At 36.3% G+C, this 12,593-nt stretch overlaps 1 protein-coding gene across 1 annotated transcript in view; it reads left to right on the forward strand.

The window, feature by feature from the left end:
• APPL1 (adaptor protein, phosphotyrosine interacting with PH domain and leucine zipper 1) overlaps nucleotides 1-12,593 on the forward strand; it is a 47,016-nt gene that overhangs the window by 23,764 nt on the left and 10,659 nt on the right. Inside the window, exons 8-14 of the mRNA XM_056129139.1 lie at nucleotides 531-677; nucleotides 1,963-2,045; nucleotides 3,796-3,954; nucleotides 4,534-4,722; nucleotides 7,521-7,563; nucleotides 9,051-9,107; nucleotides 11,962-12,053. Coding sequence (XP_055985114.1) covers nucleotides 531-677; nucleotides 1,963-2,045; nucleotides 3,796-3,954; nucleotides 4,534-4,722; nucleotides 7,521-7,563; nucleotides 9,051-9,107; nucleotides 11,962-12,053 — 770 coding nt within the window. The remainder of the gene's footprint in view (nucleotides 1-530; nucleotides 678-1,962; nucleotides 2,046-3,795; nucleotides 3,955-4,533; nucleotides 4,723-7,520; nucleotides 7,564-9,050; nucleotides 9,108-11,961; nucleotides 12,054-12,593) is intronic.

Here is a 12,593-nt window from a genome sequence, read left to right on the forward strand (position 1 = left end):
CCACTTAGGCAGTCTTGACAGTTTGGGATTTGGATTCCTGATTGGGAACTGTGTGTTTAGAATAGTGCAGAGTTCATCTTCACTGAAGGAATTCTAGACAGTAACTATGGAAAAGAAGAGTAACAGGGACCGATTAACAAAAGGACATAGTTAGAATTGTACAAGTTTCAAAATGAGCTCTTGAGATACAGGATCTAAAATAAATTTATAAAAAAAAAAGACCAGTGCCTAAACTAATACCAATTGTGGTGGATAGAGTTCCTCTGCCATATTTAGTTTAGTTACTGCATTGCTTTGGTATATACAGAATTTTGCTTTAATAAGGGTTTTTTTGTTATTGATTGAGATGGTTGATAATAAAAGAAGAAAACTTTTAGGTAACATAGGATTTTTAAAATATCAGAAAATAAGAAAGCTATGCAGAATTTCTTGTTTTTGCACCTTTTTCCTTAGGTACAGTCTTCCCTGTAGCCACTAGATAATTCAATAATAAGTATGCCTAATAATGTTTCTAATCTTTTTATTCACAGGTGAAGTATGAAGTAATAGAAGATGTCTACACTTCTAGAAAAAAGCAACACCAGACCATGATGCATTATTTTTGTGCATTAAATACTCTTCAGTACAAAAAGAAAATAGCTTTGTTAGAGCCTCTTCTTGGGTACATGCAAGCTCAGGTGAATATTTACTCTGTATATAACTGTCCTAATAAAAACTTGATCATATCAAGCTTGTATTTATATTAAATACATAAGCTATTGTAAACTGTTGTCAAAATATTCCTGTCTGTTGAAACAGTATATTTGGGGAGTGGAGGGGTTGGGCCACACCCAGCAGTGGTCAGGGTCCTCTGCTCAGGGATCACTTTTGGCAGTGCTTTGGGGACCATATGGGGTGCTAGAACTTGAAACTGGGTCAGCTGCATTTGAGGCAAGCTCCTTACCTGCTATATTTTTCTCTATTAAGCAGTAATTTTAAAAATACCTTTGGAATACTGCTTCAAGAAAATTAAGAAGAATGTATTTTCTTGCAAATGAAGATTTTAAAATTTTAGAGTAAATGAAACCGTTCACCTTGTATATAAACATTGTCCATCACAATTGAGGATAGGGTGTAAAAGGTTAGATGAATAAATGAATCTCAGAATTAGAGTGAATCCAACCTCCACTCACACTTCCTTTACAATAGAACTGAAAGAGAATGATCAGTTTAAGTTTGCCTTCTGTTCCTGCATGCTTCCTGAGATAAAGACAATATGGGGGCTGCAGAGATAGCTCTCAGGCTGGATGTATGCTTGGCTATCGGAGGCTTGCTCTGTCACGGGCACTGCATGGTGTCTGGGCACTCGCAGGAGCAAATCCTGATCACAGAATTGGGAGAGCACCACCAGGTGTGTCCCAAAAAATCAAACAAAAATGATAAAAAAGAACACCAAGTTTTCAAAGAGGCATATCAGGTAAGAATCTAGAAAACCAAATTTGAATAATAAAAGATGAGATGGCAGTCCCCTAAAAATCAAAAATTAAAAGAAATTTGATGTATTTTAAATATGGTTGCCTATTATTCAGATATAAAATCTATCCTTGTAAAGAAACTATGGTCATATGACTTACTTGAAATGTTTTAAAAATTATCTTTCTAATTTTAAAAATTGCTTCACGTACTTGTATCAATATATAAATATGTACTAAAGTAGCTCCCTTATTTGTGGTTTCAATTACCTGTGGTAAACCCCACTTTTGAAAATATATATAGTAAGAAATTTTGAGAAACCATACTAGTGTCATTATAATTGTTCTATTTATTGGTTATTGCAAATAACTTAATTGTGTCTATAATTCAATCCTTTGTTTTTTTACTTGTGTACCTGGAAATTGTTTAGATTATTCACTTTAAGCATTTTGTTTGCGTATGTGTATGTTTGTGTTGTTCACCTCTCATTCCCATACCCTCTTGCCCCAGATAAGTTTCTTTAAGATGGGTTCTGAAAATCTCAGTGAACAACTGGAAGAATTTTTAACTAATATTGGAACAAGTGTGCAGAAGTAAGTATTTTCTTCAGTAAAATTGACAATGAAGTTATGTGAATGATAAGTTAACAGCTAAATGCTATAGTCTAAATATATCTAGCATTTAATTTCTTGAGAAATTATTTTCCCTGCCATGAGAATTTTTCTTACATGACTCATGGGTGCTTCTTAGTTTTTCCACAGAATCTGAGCACTGAATTCATAAAACTGTAAAATCAGATGAATTTTATTGATTCTAGACTGTTACATATCTGAGTATAACAAACATATAGTAATTACATATAAATAGGTTATCTCAGTTATCTGAATTGTGGGGGATACGTGGAGGTTACTAAATTAATCTTAATTTCCAAACCATGAAATCTTAAAGTCATTCTGGTCAGGATTAGAAGTCTGAGCAGTAGAACGTTCAAACTTAGGTATAAAGTGGGGGCAAAAAATTGACTGTTCATTTAGCTTATTGAGGTAACAAGACTATAAACGTTTGAGTATTTTAGGGCCACAATGCTAGCACACTACACCCACCAACACACCAAAGTGCCACTCTCCTACCAAAGTCCCCTGGACCACCTCCACCGTTTAGCCCACTCCCACTTCTTCCCACACACCTTACCGTTGGTAAGTAATTTCAGTTCTGTGGTCAGAGTCTAAGGGTTTGTTTTGTTGGACTTTGTCTGTTCTCTAGCTTTGTTTCTATATATCTGACGTGAGTAGATTGTTTGGTATTATTCTTTCTTTTGCTGACTTATTTCACTTAGCCTGACCCCTTCTAGTTCTATCCTTTTGTTACAAAGACCAAGACTTCGTCTTTTTTTTAGTAGGTGAATAGTATTCTTTTCGTATATATTTTCCACATCTTGTATCTTTATTCATCTGTGGCTGGGCATGTCCAAATTCTGAATGTCAAAATTACTGAGAGTTGAGATTATTGGATCATGTAGTACATTTATTCTACGATTTTTGGAGAAATTTCTATACTGTGTTCCACAAGAACTGGACCAATTTACATATCCATGACGCGTGAGGATTCCTTTTGTGATCGTTGTTCTGTTTTTGTTTGTTTACTGGTCATTCCTGGCCGTGCTCAGAGATCAAGCCTGTCAGTTCTCTGGAGACAGTATGTGGTGCTGGGGATAGATCTGGGTTCAGCTGTTCAGCTGTGTAAACCACTGTACTATCTCTCCGGCCCTGCGATTGTTGCCTTAAAGGACAGGATCGAGTTGTCTGAAAATTTTTCTGAAGTTGGGTGTTTTATTTTTCAATTTGGTATTATTCTCAAAATTCCTAGATTTCAAATAAAATCTAAAGCTATTTCAAGGCATGTTAATTACTTTAACAACCCATGTCAGTGCCGTTCTCTTTAAGAAAATATACATGGTGCAGGGAGAAAACTTGTGCTGGAATCTAGGCCTTGCATATACTAGGCCCTCAGTCTGATCCCTGGTAGCACATGACCTCCCGCACCCCTCCCCCCAAGCACTACTTGTGACCTCTGAGCACTGCAAGGTGTGTCCCTTATGGTACTGGTGAATGGAAGGAGTTGGTTCTCATAGGCCCTAGCACAGCTAGGTCCAAGCAGCCCACACAAACAGGCCAAGTATTACCGAATTGGTCCCTGGGCATCCTGACTGCTGCTTGGGTGACTCCTCTACGCCCCCCAAAATATATATAAGGCAAGACCAAATACACAGACGAACATGTTTGTTGGTAAGGACCTCCTTGTCCGTTGTAGTGGTTGGTAGTGAATAATTGCTCTCTGTGTTAGTGTTCGCAGGGAAATGGATAATGATGTGGAGACCATGCAACAGACAATAGAGGATTTGGAAATAGCCAGTGACCCCTTATATATGCCTGACCCAGATCCATCAAAATTCCCTGTCAGTCGAAACTTAACCCGAAAGGCTGGATACCTTAATGCTCGGAAGTAAGTAAACTTTTGTTATTTTCATAGATTGTATATTGTTTATGATAATATCAAGTGAATTTAATGTATCATTGATACTGTCTGCCATGTTGTTTTGGTATTTTAACTGAAGGTTGAACCTTTTTATTTAGTGGTATTAGTATTTTTATGATCTTTCTAACAGATAAAGTATGCAAATAATTTTCAAAAGTAAAATTCAACTTAATAGATTTAAATCGTTTTCAAAAGTAAAATTCTACTTAAATTAATAATTTAGAATTGTTTCTAAAACGTAAGCAAATTTGAATTTAACTACCATAATATGACTGCTCTTATATGTAAATGATACTGTTGAATTTTAGTTTTTACCTATAGATAGAATAAAGTAGAATTCTTTTGGAATCTGAATTACATTTTATGGAGCATTAAGGGTTGGTGTGTGTGAATTTATTTTAAAGATTCAAAAGCTGACATTTACACTTTCTCGGTACTTGGTTCCTTTATGCAAACTGATTCTTTGTGATATGCTTTATATTGTGTCTAGCATACATAATTTTAGATGTGTCATTACTAAGTAGCAAATATGCTTTTTTCATTTAGTAAAACAGGCTTGGTGTCATCTACCTGGGATAGACAGTTTTACTTCACACAGGGTGGAAACTTAATGAGTCAGGCCCGTGGAGATGTGGCAGGGGGCCTGGCCATGGACATAGACAACTGTTCAGTGATGGCCGTGGACTGTGAAGACAGGCGATACTGTTTCCAGATCACCTCTTTCGATGGGAAAAAGTTAGTATTCTTTTCTGCTACTAAAAACTGAAATTTGGGATTTTCATTTACTTTATAGATATTTTAGGCTTGTGTATGTAGATAATTTTCTTTTTACTCTTGTAGAAATGTGTTGGAATTTTCTGACTTGGTATAGTGATATCTTTAATGTTTTGAAGATGTTGGAGCATAAGCATCTGGTAAAGACCTGTGATTTCCTCTGATTTAGAGACTATTTCTTAAAAATTCTGCGTGATACGGGAAAAGTAGCACTATAATGGAAAGTGCCTCAACCTTGGAGTTATGGAGTTCTTTTTTTTTTCTTTTTTCTTTTTGGGTCACACCCAGTGATGCACAGGGGTTACTCCTGGCTCTGCACTCAGGAATCATTCCGGGTTCGGGTTGGCTGCATGCAAGGCTCTACCCGCTACGCTATCGCTCCAGCCCCAGAGTCATGGAGTTCAAGTTCTGGTTCTACTACTTAGTATATAGTCTTAGACAAGTTACACGATCTCCCTGAACTTTATTCTGCATGCAGAATGAATTGGAGGGGTTTGGAATTTCTAATTTTGTGAATTGCTGTGAGGGACAGAAATCAAACACATGCCATTGTAACTAGGAGTAGATGTTAACAATAGTGTTATTTAAAATGTTAGTCAGCAGAAAGAAAGGGATAGACATAGAAAGATTGCATTCATCTGGGGAACATAAAGTAACAAAATAGGAAACTAACACCCAAGAATGGCCGAGATTAGTACCAGGAATTTTACTCCATGACTTGGAGGCCAGCCACACATACTAGGGGAAAAGGGGGCTCAGATGGAGAAGGGAGCACCAAATAAAGGGTGTTGGGAGGATCCTCCCAGGATGGGAGAAGCATGCTGAAAGTAGACTATAGACCGAACATGCTTGCCACTCAATGCCTCTTTTGCAAACCACAGCACCCAAAAGGAGAGAGAGAACAAAAGGGAATTCCTGCCACAGAGGCAGGGTGGGATGGGGGGATGGGGGGTGGGAGGGATACTGGGACCCGTGGTGGTGGAAAATGGGCACTGGTGGAGGGATGGGTACTTGATCATTGTATAACTGAAACCCAAGCACAAAAATGTGTAAGTCTGCAACTGTATCTCATGATGTCTCACTATTAAAAATTTTTTTAAATAAAAAAAATAAATAAAATGTTAGTCAGGTGGCCATAGAGAATACAGTGATTAAGGCGCTTGCCTTGCAGGTGATCCCAGCACAGTATATGGTTGGTCCCCTGAGCAGAGCCAGCTCTAAGCATGAAGTGCCACAATTGTGGGCCCTAAAATAAAATGTTGATCAAATTCTTTAGTTCATTAATTTTCTTATACAATTTTTAAACTACTCTGAGCTTTGCATTCAATGAAAACCCAATAAAAGTTTTTAGAACAGAATTTTGAAAAGCATAGAAAAACATAAAGGAATATGAAAAAGCTGTAATTTCATGAAGCAGAAGCTAACAATGGACTATTAGGTCTGTTGCCTTCCAGTTTCTATTCTAAATAAGTTTTTAAAAATACTGAGAAATACTACCAATATAATTTGAATCTATATCCATTTATTAATAACCTTTCATTGTGGAATATTGTAACTTATTTAAGGATGACATCATAATTAAATTGTTCCTTAATGACAGATGTTTAAATTGTCTTCATTTTTTAAAAAAATTGTTCAGAAATAGCTTCTGACGGCCCTATCAGGTCATTTCCTCCTGATATTTATGTACGTTAAGATGATTTATAGTTCACTAGCATTTATAAATATGATTATTTAATTTATTCCAATTTTTCCTTTTATCCTGGAGTCTCTGTATTCATTTATCATAATTACCAAATTGCTGTTACTAGTTTAAGTACTTAGAATTTCGTATTTTCTATTTTGTGCTAGTGTTTAACAGGATTTCCATATATTCCTAGTGTGAGTCAAATTAGTTTTAAAAAATTGCTCTTTTATTTAATTCTTAAAACGGTATCTCTATAGAAACCAGATATCCCTATGTTAGTACTATTTTATTGAGCATCTTGGTTTAGCCCTATTCAAGAAGAAATGACAGGAATAAAATTGGTGTTTTTATTAGGATCACTGATTTGTATTTTAAACAATGTATACGAAAGTGTCTGAAGGTGAAATATATTGGCTTAGTTGCAGTATGTCTTTGCTATCAGCTGTCTTTTGACCTGCTTTTTTTTTTTTTAAACTTTGGGGGTGGGTTGGTAGTAGGAGAGGCTGTATACCTGTGGTACGAGGGGTTACACCGAGCTCAGTTTCTGGCAGTGCTTGAGAAGCCATGTGTCTTGGGGATTGAACTGGGGCTCTCACATTGTGCTCCATCACTCTGAGCTGTCTCTCCAATCATTTCTTTTTCGGTCCATTTTGACTGATAGCCAGAATCAGGGGTCCTTAAAATCATAGCTCAATGGTAGATAACAGGGTTTGCATATATGAGGCCCTGGGTTTAGTTTCTCTGCACCAAAAAAAAGAGATACAGAAAAATTCTTGAATTCTGATGCCTTGGGAATTTGTTTTTTGTTTCTTGTTTTGGGGCCACACCTGATGGTGCTAAGGCTTACTCCTGGTTTCTGCACTCAGTGATCACTTCTGGCATACTACTTGGGGGACCAGGTGGGTTAATGGGAACTGAAGCTCAGTTGGGCACGTGCAAGGCAATCAGTTAAAATATTGATATAAAGATGTCTTTATGTTTAAAGATGACTTTAAAAAATAAAGTTCTTCGATTAAGTTGAAAATAGTTTAAAAACATTGAGTCAGTGCTGTTCTCTCTTTTTTTTCCCCAGATCTTCAATTTTGCAGGCAGAGAGTAAAAAAGACCATGAAGAGGTAAAAATTTTAACTAATTTCTCCAGCAGTGTTTTAAAACTATTTTTTAATGAAAAACACATCTTAATGTAGTTATTATAGAAATTTAGAAAATCCCGCAACTGTAGCACTGTCCTCCCTTTGTTCATTGATTTGCTCGAGCGGGCAACAGTAACGTCTCCATTTCAAGACTTGTTACTTTTTTTTGGCATATTGAATATGCCACGGGGAGCTTGCCAGGCTCTGCCATGTGGGCAGGATACTCTCAGTAGCTTGCTGGGGTCTCCAAGAGGGACAGAGGAATTGAACCCGAGTCGGCGGTGTGCAAGGCAAACGCCCTACCCACTGTGCTATTGCTCTAGCCCTAGAATATCCTAGTTAAATTAAATTTTTGTGTATGTGAAAGACTTTTCTCAAGCAACATTCTCAAAGAATTTTATTGTTGACGTATAAGAAGAGACCTCAGAGTTCATGTCTCTCTCTCTCTCTGCTCAGATTTAAAAGTGATCTTGTGACTGTTGCTTTCTGGCAAGATGTTTGTATCATGAGGTGACAGCTTAATTTACCCCCTCTCTCACGGTCCCAGGGAGATAATGTTTATTGCATTAAGGTCATAGTGGCAGTAGATGTGGCATAGCAGAAGGTAATTCACACTTGGGGAAGTAAGTGACAGAAAAACAAAAATTTGGGAATGTCTTCTTCCTCACAAGCCTTTTATTTTTGGCTTCATTTTTAATCCTTACTCACCAAATATGGAAAGTAAGTTTTCACTAAGAACTGATGCCTCAAAGGCTCTTCTTGATAAAAGTTCTTGAAGGAAAATCTATTGTAAGTTGATTTTGAATATTCTGATACTGTAATTTTATCATTGATAGAAAGTAAGATTGGAAGTTATGTAGCATTCTACCTTTATTTACAGCTCATGGAAATGACCAGGTATTTAAACAGTGGTCTCTTTACAGACAAGTATTTGCTCTCTGCACAAACGATGCTATTTTTAGTGAGGCTCATTAGGTACTGGGATCCTCAAGAGTGAAGCAGTAGATATGGAGGACTGTTTTTCTGTTAACTATTTATAAACTGGAAAGAGGGGAAATATGGTAAAATATAGTCACCAAAAATGTGTTCAGCTAATAATTTTCTGCTGTAGTAATACTCATGATACCTGAATTAAGACTGCCTTGTTTGGTGGGAGTTGAGGGGGATATAACAAAATATATTTCATTATATTTTGTTATATTTACTATATCATGTAAAATTGCAATTTAATATAGTTACTGATTTTTACCTGTAGAATTTAAATGTGGCGCTTAAAAATAATTGATCTGTTAAAAGTTTGATATATTTCCCCAAATAAACATTCGTCTTCCTGTATATAGGGCATTATTTGTTTTTAGAAAAGCTTTTCTGTTACTATTTCCCATAAAAATTACATTTCAATTAAATATTGAACATTCTTTTTTAGATGAGAAACGTTAATTATATCTTTTAAATTTTTCTTCTTGCAGTGGATCTGTACAATAAACAACATATCTAAACAAATATATTTAAGTGAAAATCCAGAGGTAATGTTTTTATTTAATTGTATTTAAATCTGGCAGAATTGAATATCTTTGGTTTATGACTTATATTAAGTCATTATTTCCCCACTTCTGTAGTCTGGGAGCAGGTATTTTTTATGAGTGGTGTATATAATGACTGTTTGGCCTCCCTAGAGTAATAAATTACTTTAAAAGGTACTGAAATCAGCCAGCTAACACTTATAGGGCATCAACTTTGTCTTGCACTGAACACCATGGAGAAGGAAAATATAGGAGAAAAATAAGCCACAGCTTCTGCTTTCCAGTAACCTGTGTATAGGAAGCTAAAAATAAAATTTCATGTAGCATTTCATATCAGACAGTATATATAATTGAAGCTTGAAGTGATGAGCTAAAATCTAAAGATTTGAGAATAGGACCAGGGAGATGACTCAGTGAGCTAAAGAACGTGCTTTCCCTGTGGGAGCCCCTACACTGCAAGGTACCCCCAGCACTGCCCCAGGAGTTGCCCCTGAGCACCTTCCTTTGAGTTTGCCCTCCCAAAATTCGAGAACTTTAAGATCAGAGTAGATTTTGGTTATTAAAGAAAACTTTGTAGACAAGTAGAAACCTAAGAAGGTAGGATTCATCCATGTTTTGTGGAAGAGAGAAGACATTGCACATAGCAGAAATAGAGAAACGATACTTGGAAGGTAGTGTAGCTGGAGTTGAAAGTTCTTGTTGGGGAACAATGGAAAACTAAAATGTGGATGCAGATCACCTTTTGGCTGGTATCTCATTAGTATGTATGTTATGATTCAGAAGGTCTGATATCAGACAGGTTGAACTCTGTTTTGCCATTGATGTTTTGAGTGACAAGGGTTTCAAGTTAGGTGCAGCCATAGTTGCAGTCCAAGCATACAGGCTGATCCTAGGCGTATGAAGCACTCCAAAAGGAATTAAGTGGGCCCATAATGCAGAGTAGATAGGGAAAAGTAGCTGTCTGACTTCTGCCAATCTTGGTGGGCTCAGCCCTGCTATGGTTTCAGGTGCCTCCCAGGAATATTGGAGAGGTGGGGTGTGTTGAGGTGGAAGGAGCTGTTCACCTTCCAAGTTGGGGTTATTATTGTTTTGGGAGGCCATGTCCATTGATGCTGGAGGCCCACTGTAATGCCAAGGATTACACACTAATCTCCCGTATGCAAAGCATGCTCTTCAGTCCTGGCCTTCCAGATTTTAAACTTGACATGATGATTGATTAGAACCAAGTTTCTGTGATAGTGTACAAGGCCATTAATATAGTTTATATGTGAACTGAACTGCTGAACTGGGTGGTAAATGAATGAAGAAAGAAGAAATAGTGAATCACAGGGACAGGTAAAAAGAAATTGTCTAGACAAGTTGGCAGCAAGTCTATATAAAGGATGAAGGAACTGATGAATGTACAGGATGAGGAGCTGAATTGGGTAAAGGGAGTCTTGTAGATTTTAAGCTTAAATGAAGAACCATTTGGTAAGGAATTCTTTTTTTAATCAGAATGACTTTGAAGTGTGAGCCAAAACACTTGGTTTAGATACCCAGAAAAAAATTTCAACCAGATAAACAAAATATTAGACCTTCAAAAATAGTAGTAATCTCTGTTATTTTGTTAGTAATAAAATTTATGAGTTCAATCAAAGAAAATCTAGTGCTGTCAGTAGAGAAGATTTTTGTTGCTTGATCTGCCAGTCTAGCTTTTCCTTTCTATTAAGTTACTTGGGAATAACAAAAATTGAAAATGGGGGCTGGAGCAATAGCACAGCAGGTAGGGTATTTGCCTTGTATGCTGCCAACCCGGGTTTGATTCCCAGCATCCCATATGGTCCCCTGAGCACCGCCGGGGTAATTCCTGAGTGCAGAACCAGGAGTAACCCCTGAGCATCGCCAGGTGTGACCCGAAAAGCCAAAAAAAAAAAAAATTAGATGACGTACTAAACAGGATACTGTTTGTATTATTATATATATATATATTCAGTGTTTGGATTTGAATAGCTTAGGATTAATTTTCTGAGTACTTTCCTATCAATTATTAGATTATGTATATTTTAATAAATATTTTCTGGAATTTCTAGAATTGTTTCATCTATATTGAGAGGAAAAAAATTTTGGTCTGATTGTAATATGTCATAAGTTTTTGCTAACTATAAGACAAATGTAAAAATATTTTGTGGTTATTTTTTCTAATGTAAATGCCATTTTATTTAGCTAATGTTTTAAATAATAGCAAGTTTAGAAATATATCTTATGGGAAGGTTGTTTCGCTTGCAAATTTTGATCAGAAAATGTCTTGACAGTTCTGCTTGTAGACATTTCTAGCATAACTATGCTCTGAAAAATCATAAAAACTTCAGAAATGTAGTTTTAAATATGTTATTATCTTACTCCTTTTAAATTTCTTCCTTTAACAAATATTGACAAAACTTTATTGTTCACTGAGTCTTTCAGTTATCAACAATACTAATACTAACTTTAAGACTAAAAAAATCTAGTCTTTGAAAATTTAAAGAATAAATATTTCTGTATAACTGAAACCCAAGCACAAAAGTTTGTAAGTGTACAACTGTACCTCATGGTGTTTCACTAATTTAAAAATAAAGTATATATATATATATATTTCTTGTTATATATGTTAGTTTGAAAAATATTTCCCTCAAGATCTAGAAGTAAATAGGAATCTGTTACAGTAGTATAAAGTCAATTGTGTATTTTAATATTAAGCCAAGAGAATGTAGAAAAATTTTAATAGTTCTAATTTCAATTGCAATTTAAGTGTTACTCAAGAGTATGTTGTCAATTTAGAGAGTTACATTCAACAGTTTAAGTTTCTTGCTTTACTAATACCAGCTCTTTTTTAAAATAGGAAATTGCTGCACGAGTAAATCAGTCAGCATTGGAAGCTGTCACTCCTTCCCCATCTTTCCAGCAGAGGCATGAGAGCCTGCGGCCAGCAGGGTGAGTTACTAGACTGCAGGGTAAGGAGTAGGGCCTTTGCCTTGCATGCAGCCGACATGGCCGACGCGAGTTCAATTCCTCCGCCCCTCTTGGAGAGCCCGGCTAGCTACCGAGAGTATTTCGCCCGCACGGCAGAGCCTGGCAAGCTCCCTGTGACGTATTCGATATGCCAAACACAGTAACAACAAAGTCTCCAATGGAGACGTTACTGGGCCCACTCGAGCAAAATCGATGAACAATGGGAGGGCAGTGGCAGGGCAGTGATTCAGGTTAATAAAAGTATAGGGGAATATTTCAATTTTAGCAGTGATACGTAACATAAGTACAGAGTAGTAACCTGAGCAACATTGAAAATGAATTTTCAGATTGAATTTTTAACCAGCAGAAATGCTAAATATTGATGCCACACATCCAACTTGTAGGCTGAGGTGAATTATGGTTTTTAATTAATAATTGGAGCAAAAGAGAGATCTCTTGTAGCTGTTGCTTGTAGGACTGTGTTTATTGAAATTTGTTCTACGTTTCTTATGTAAAATTGTT

Source organism: Sorex fumeus, unplaced genomic scaffold, assembly GCF_029834395.1.
Source record: "Sorex fumeus unplaced genomic scaffold, SorFum_2.1 ptg000072l, whole genome shotgun sequence".
Lineage (NCBI taxonomy): Eukaryota > Metazoa > Chordata > Mammalia > Eulipotyphla > Soricidae > Sorex > Sorex fumeus.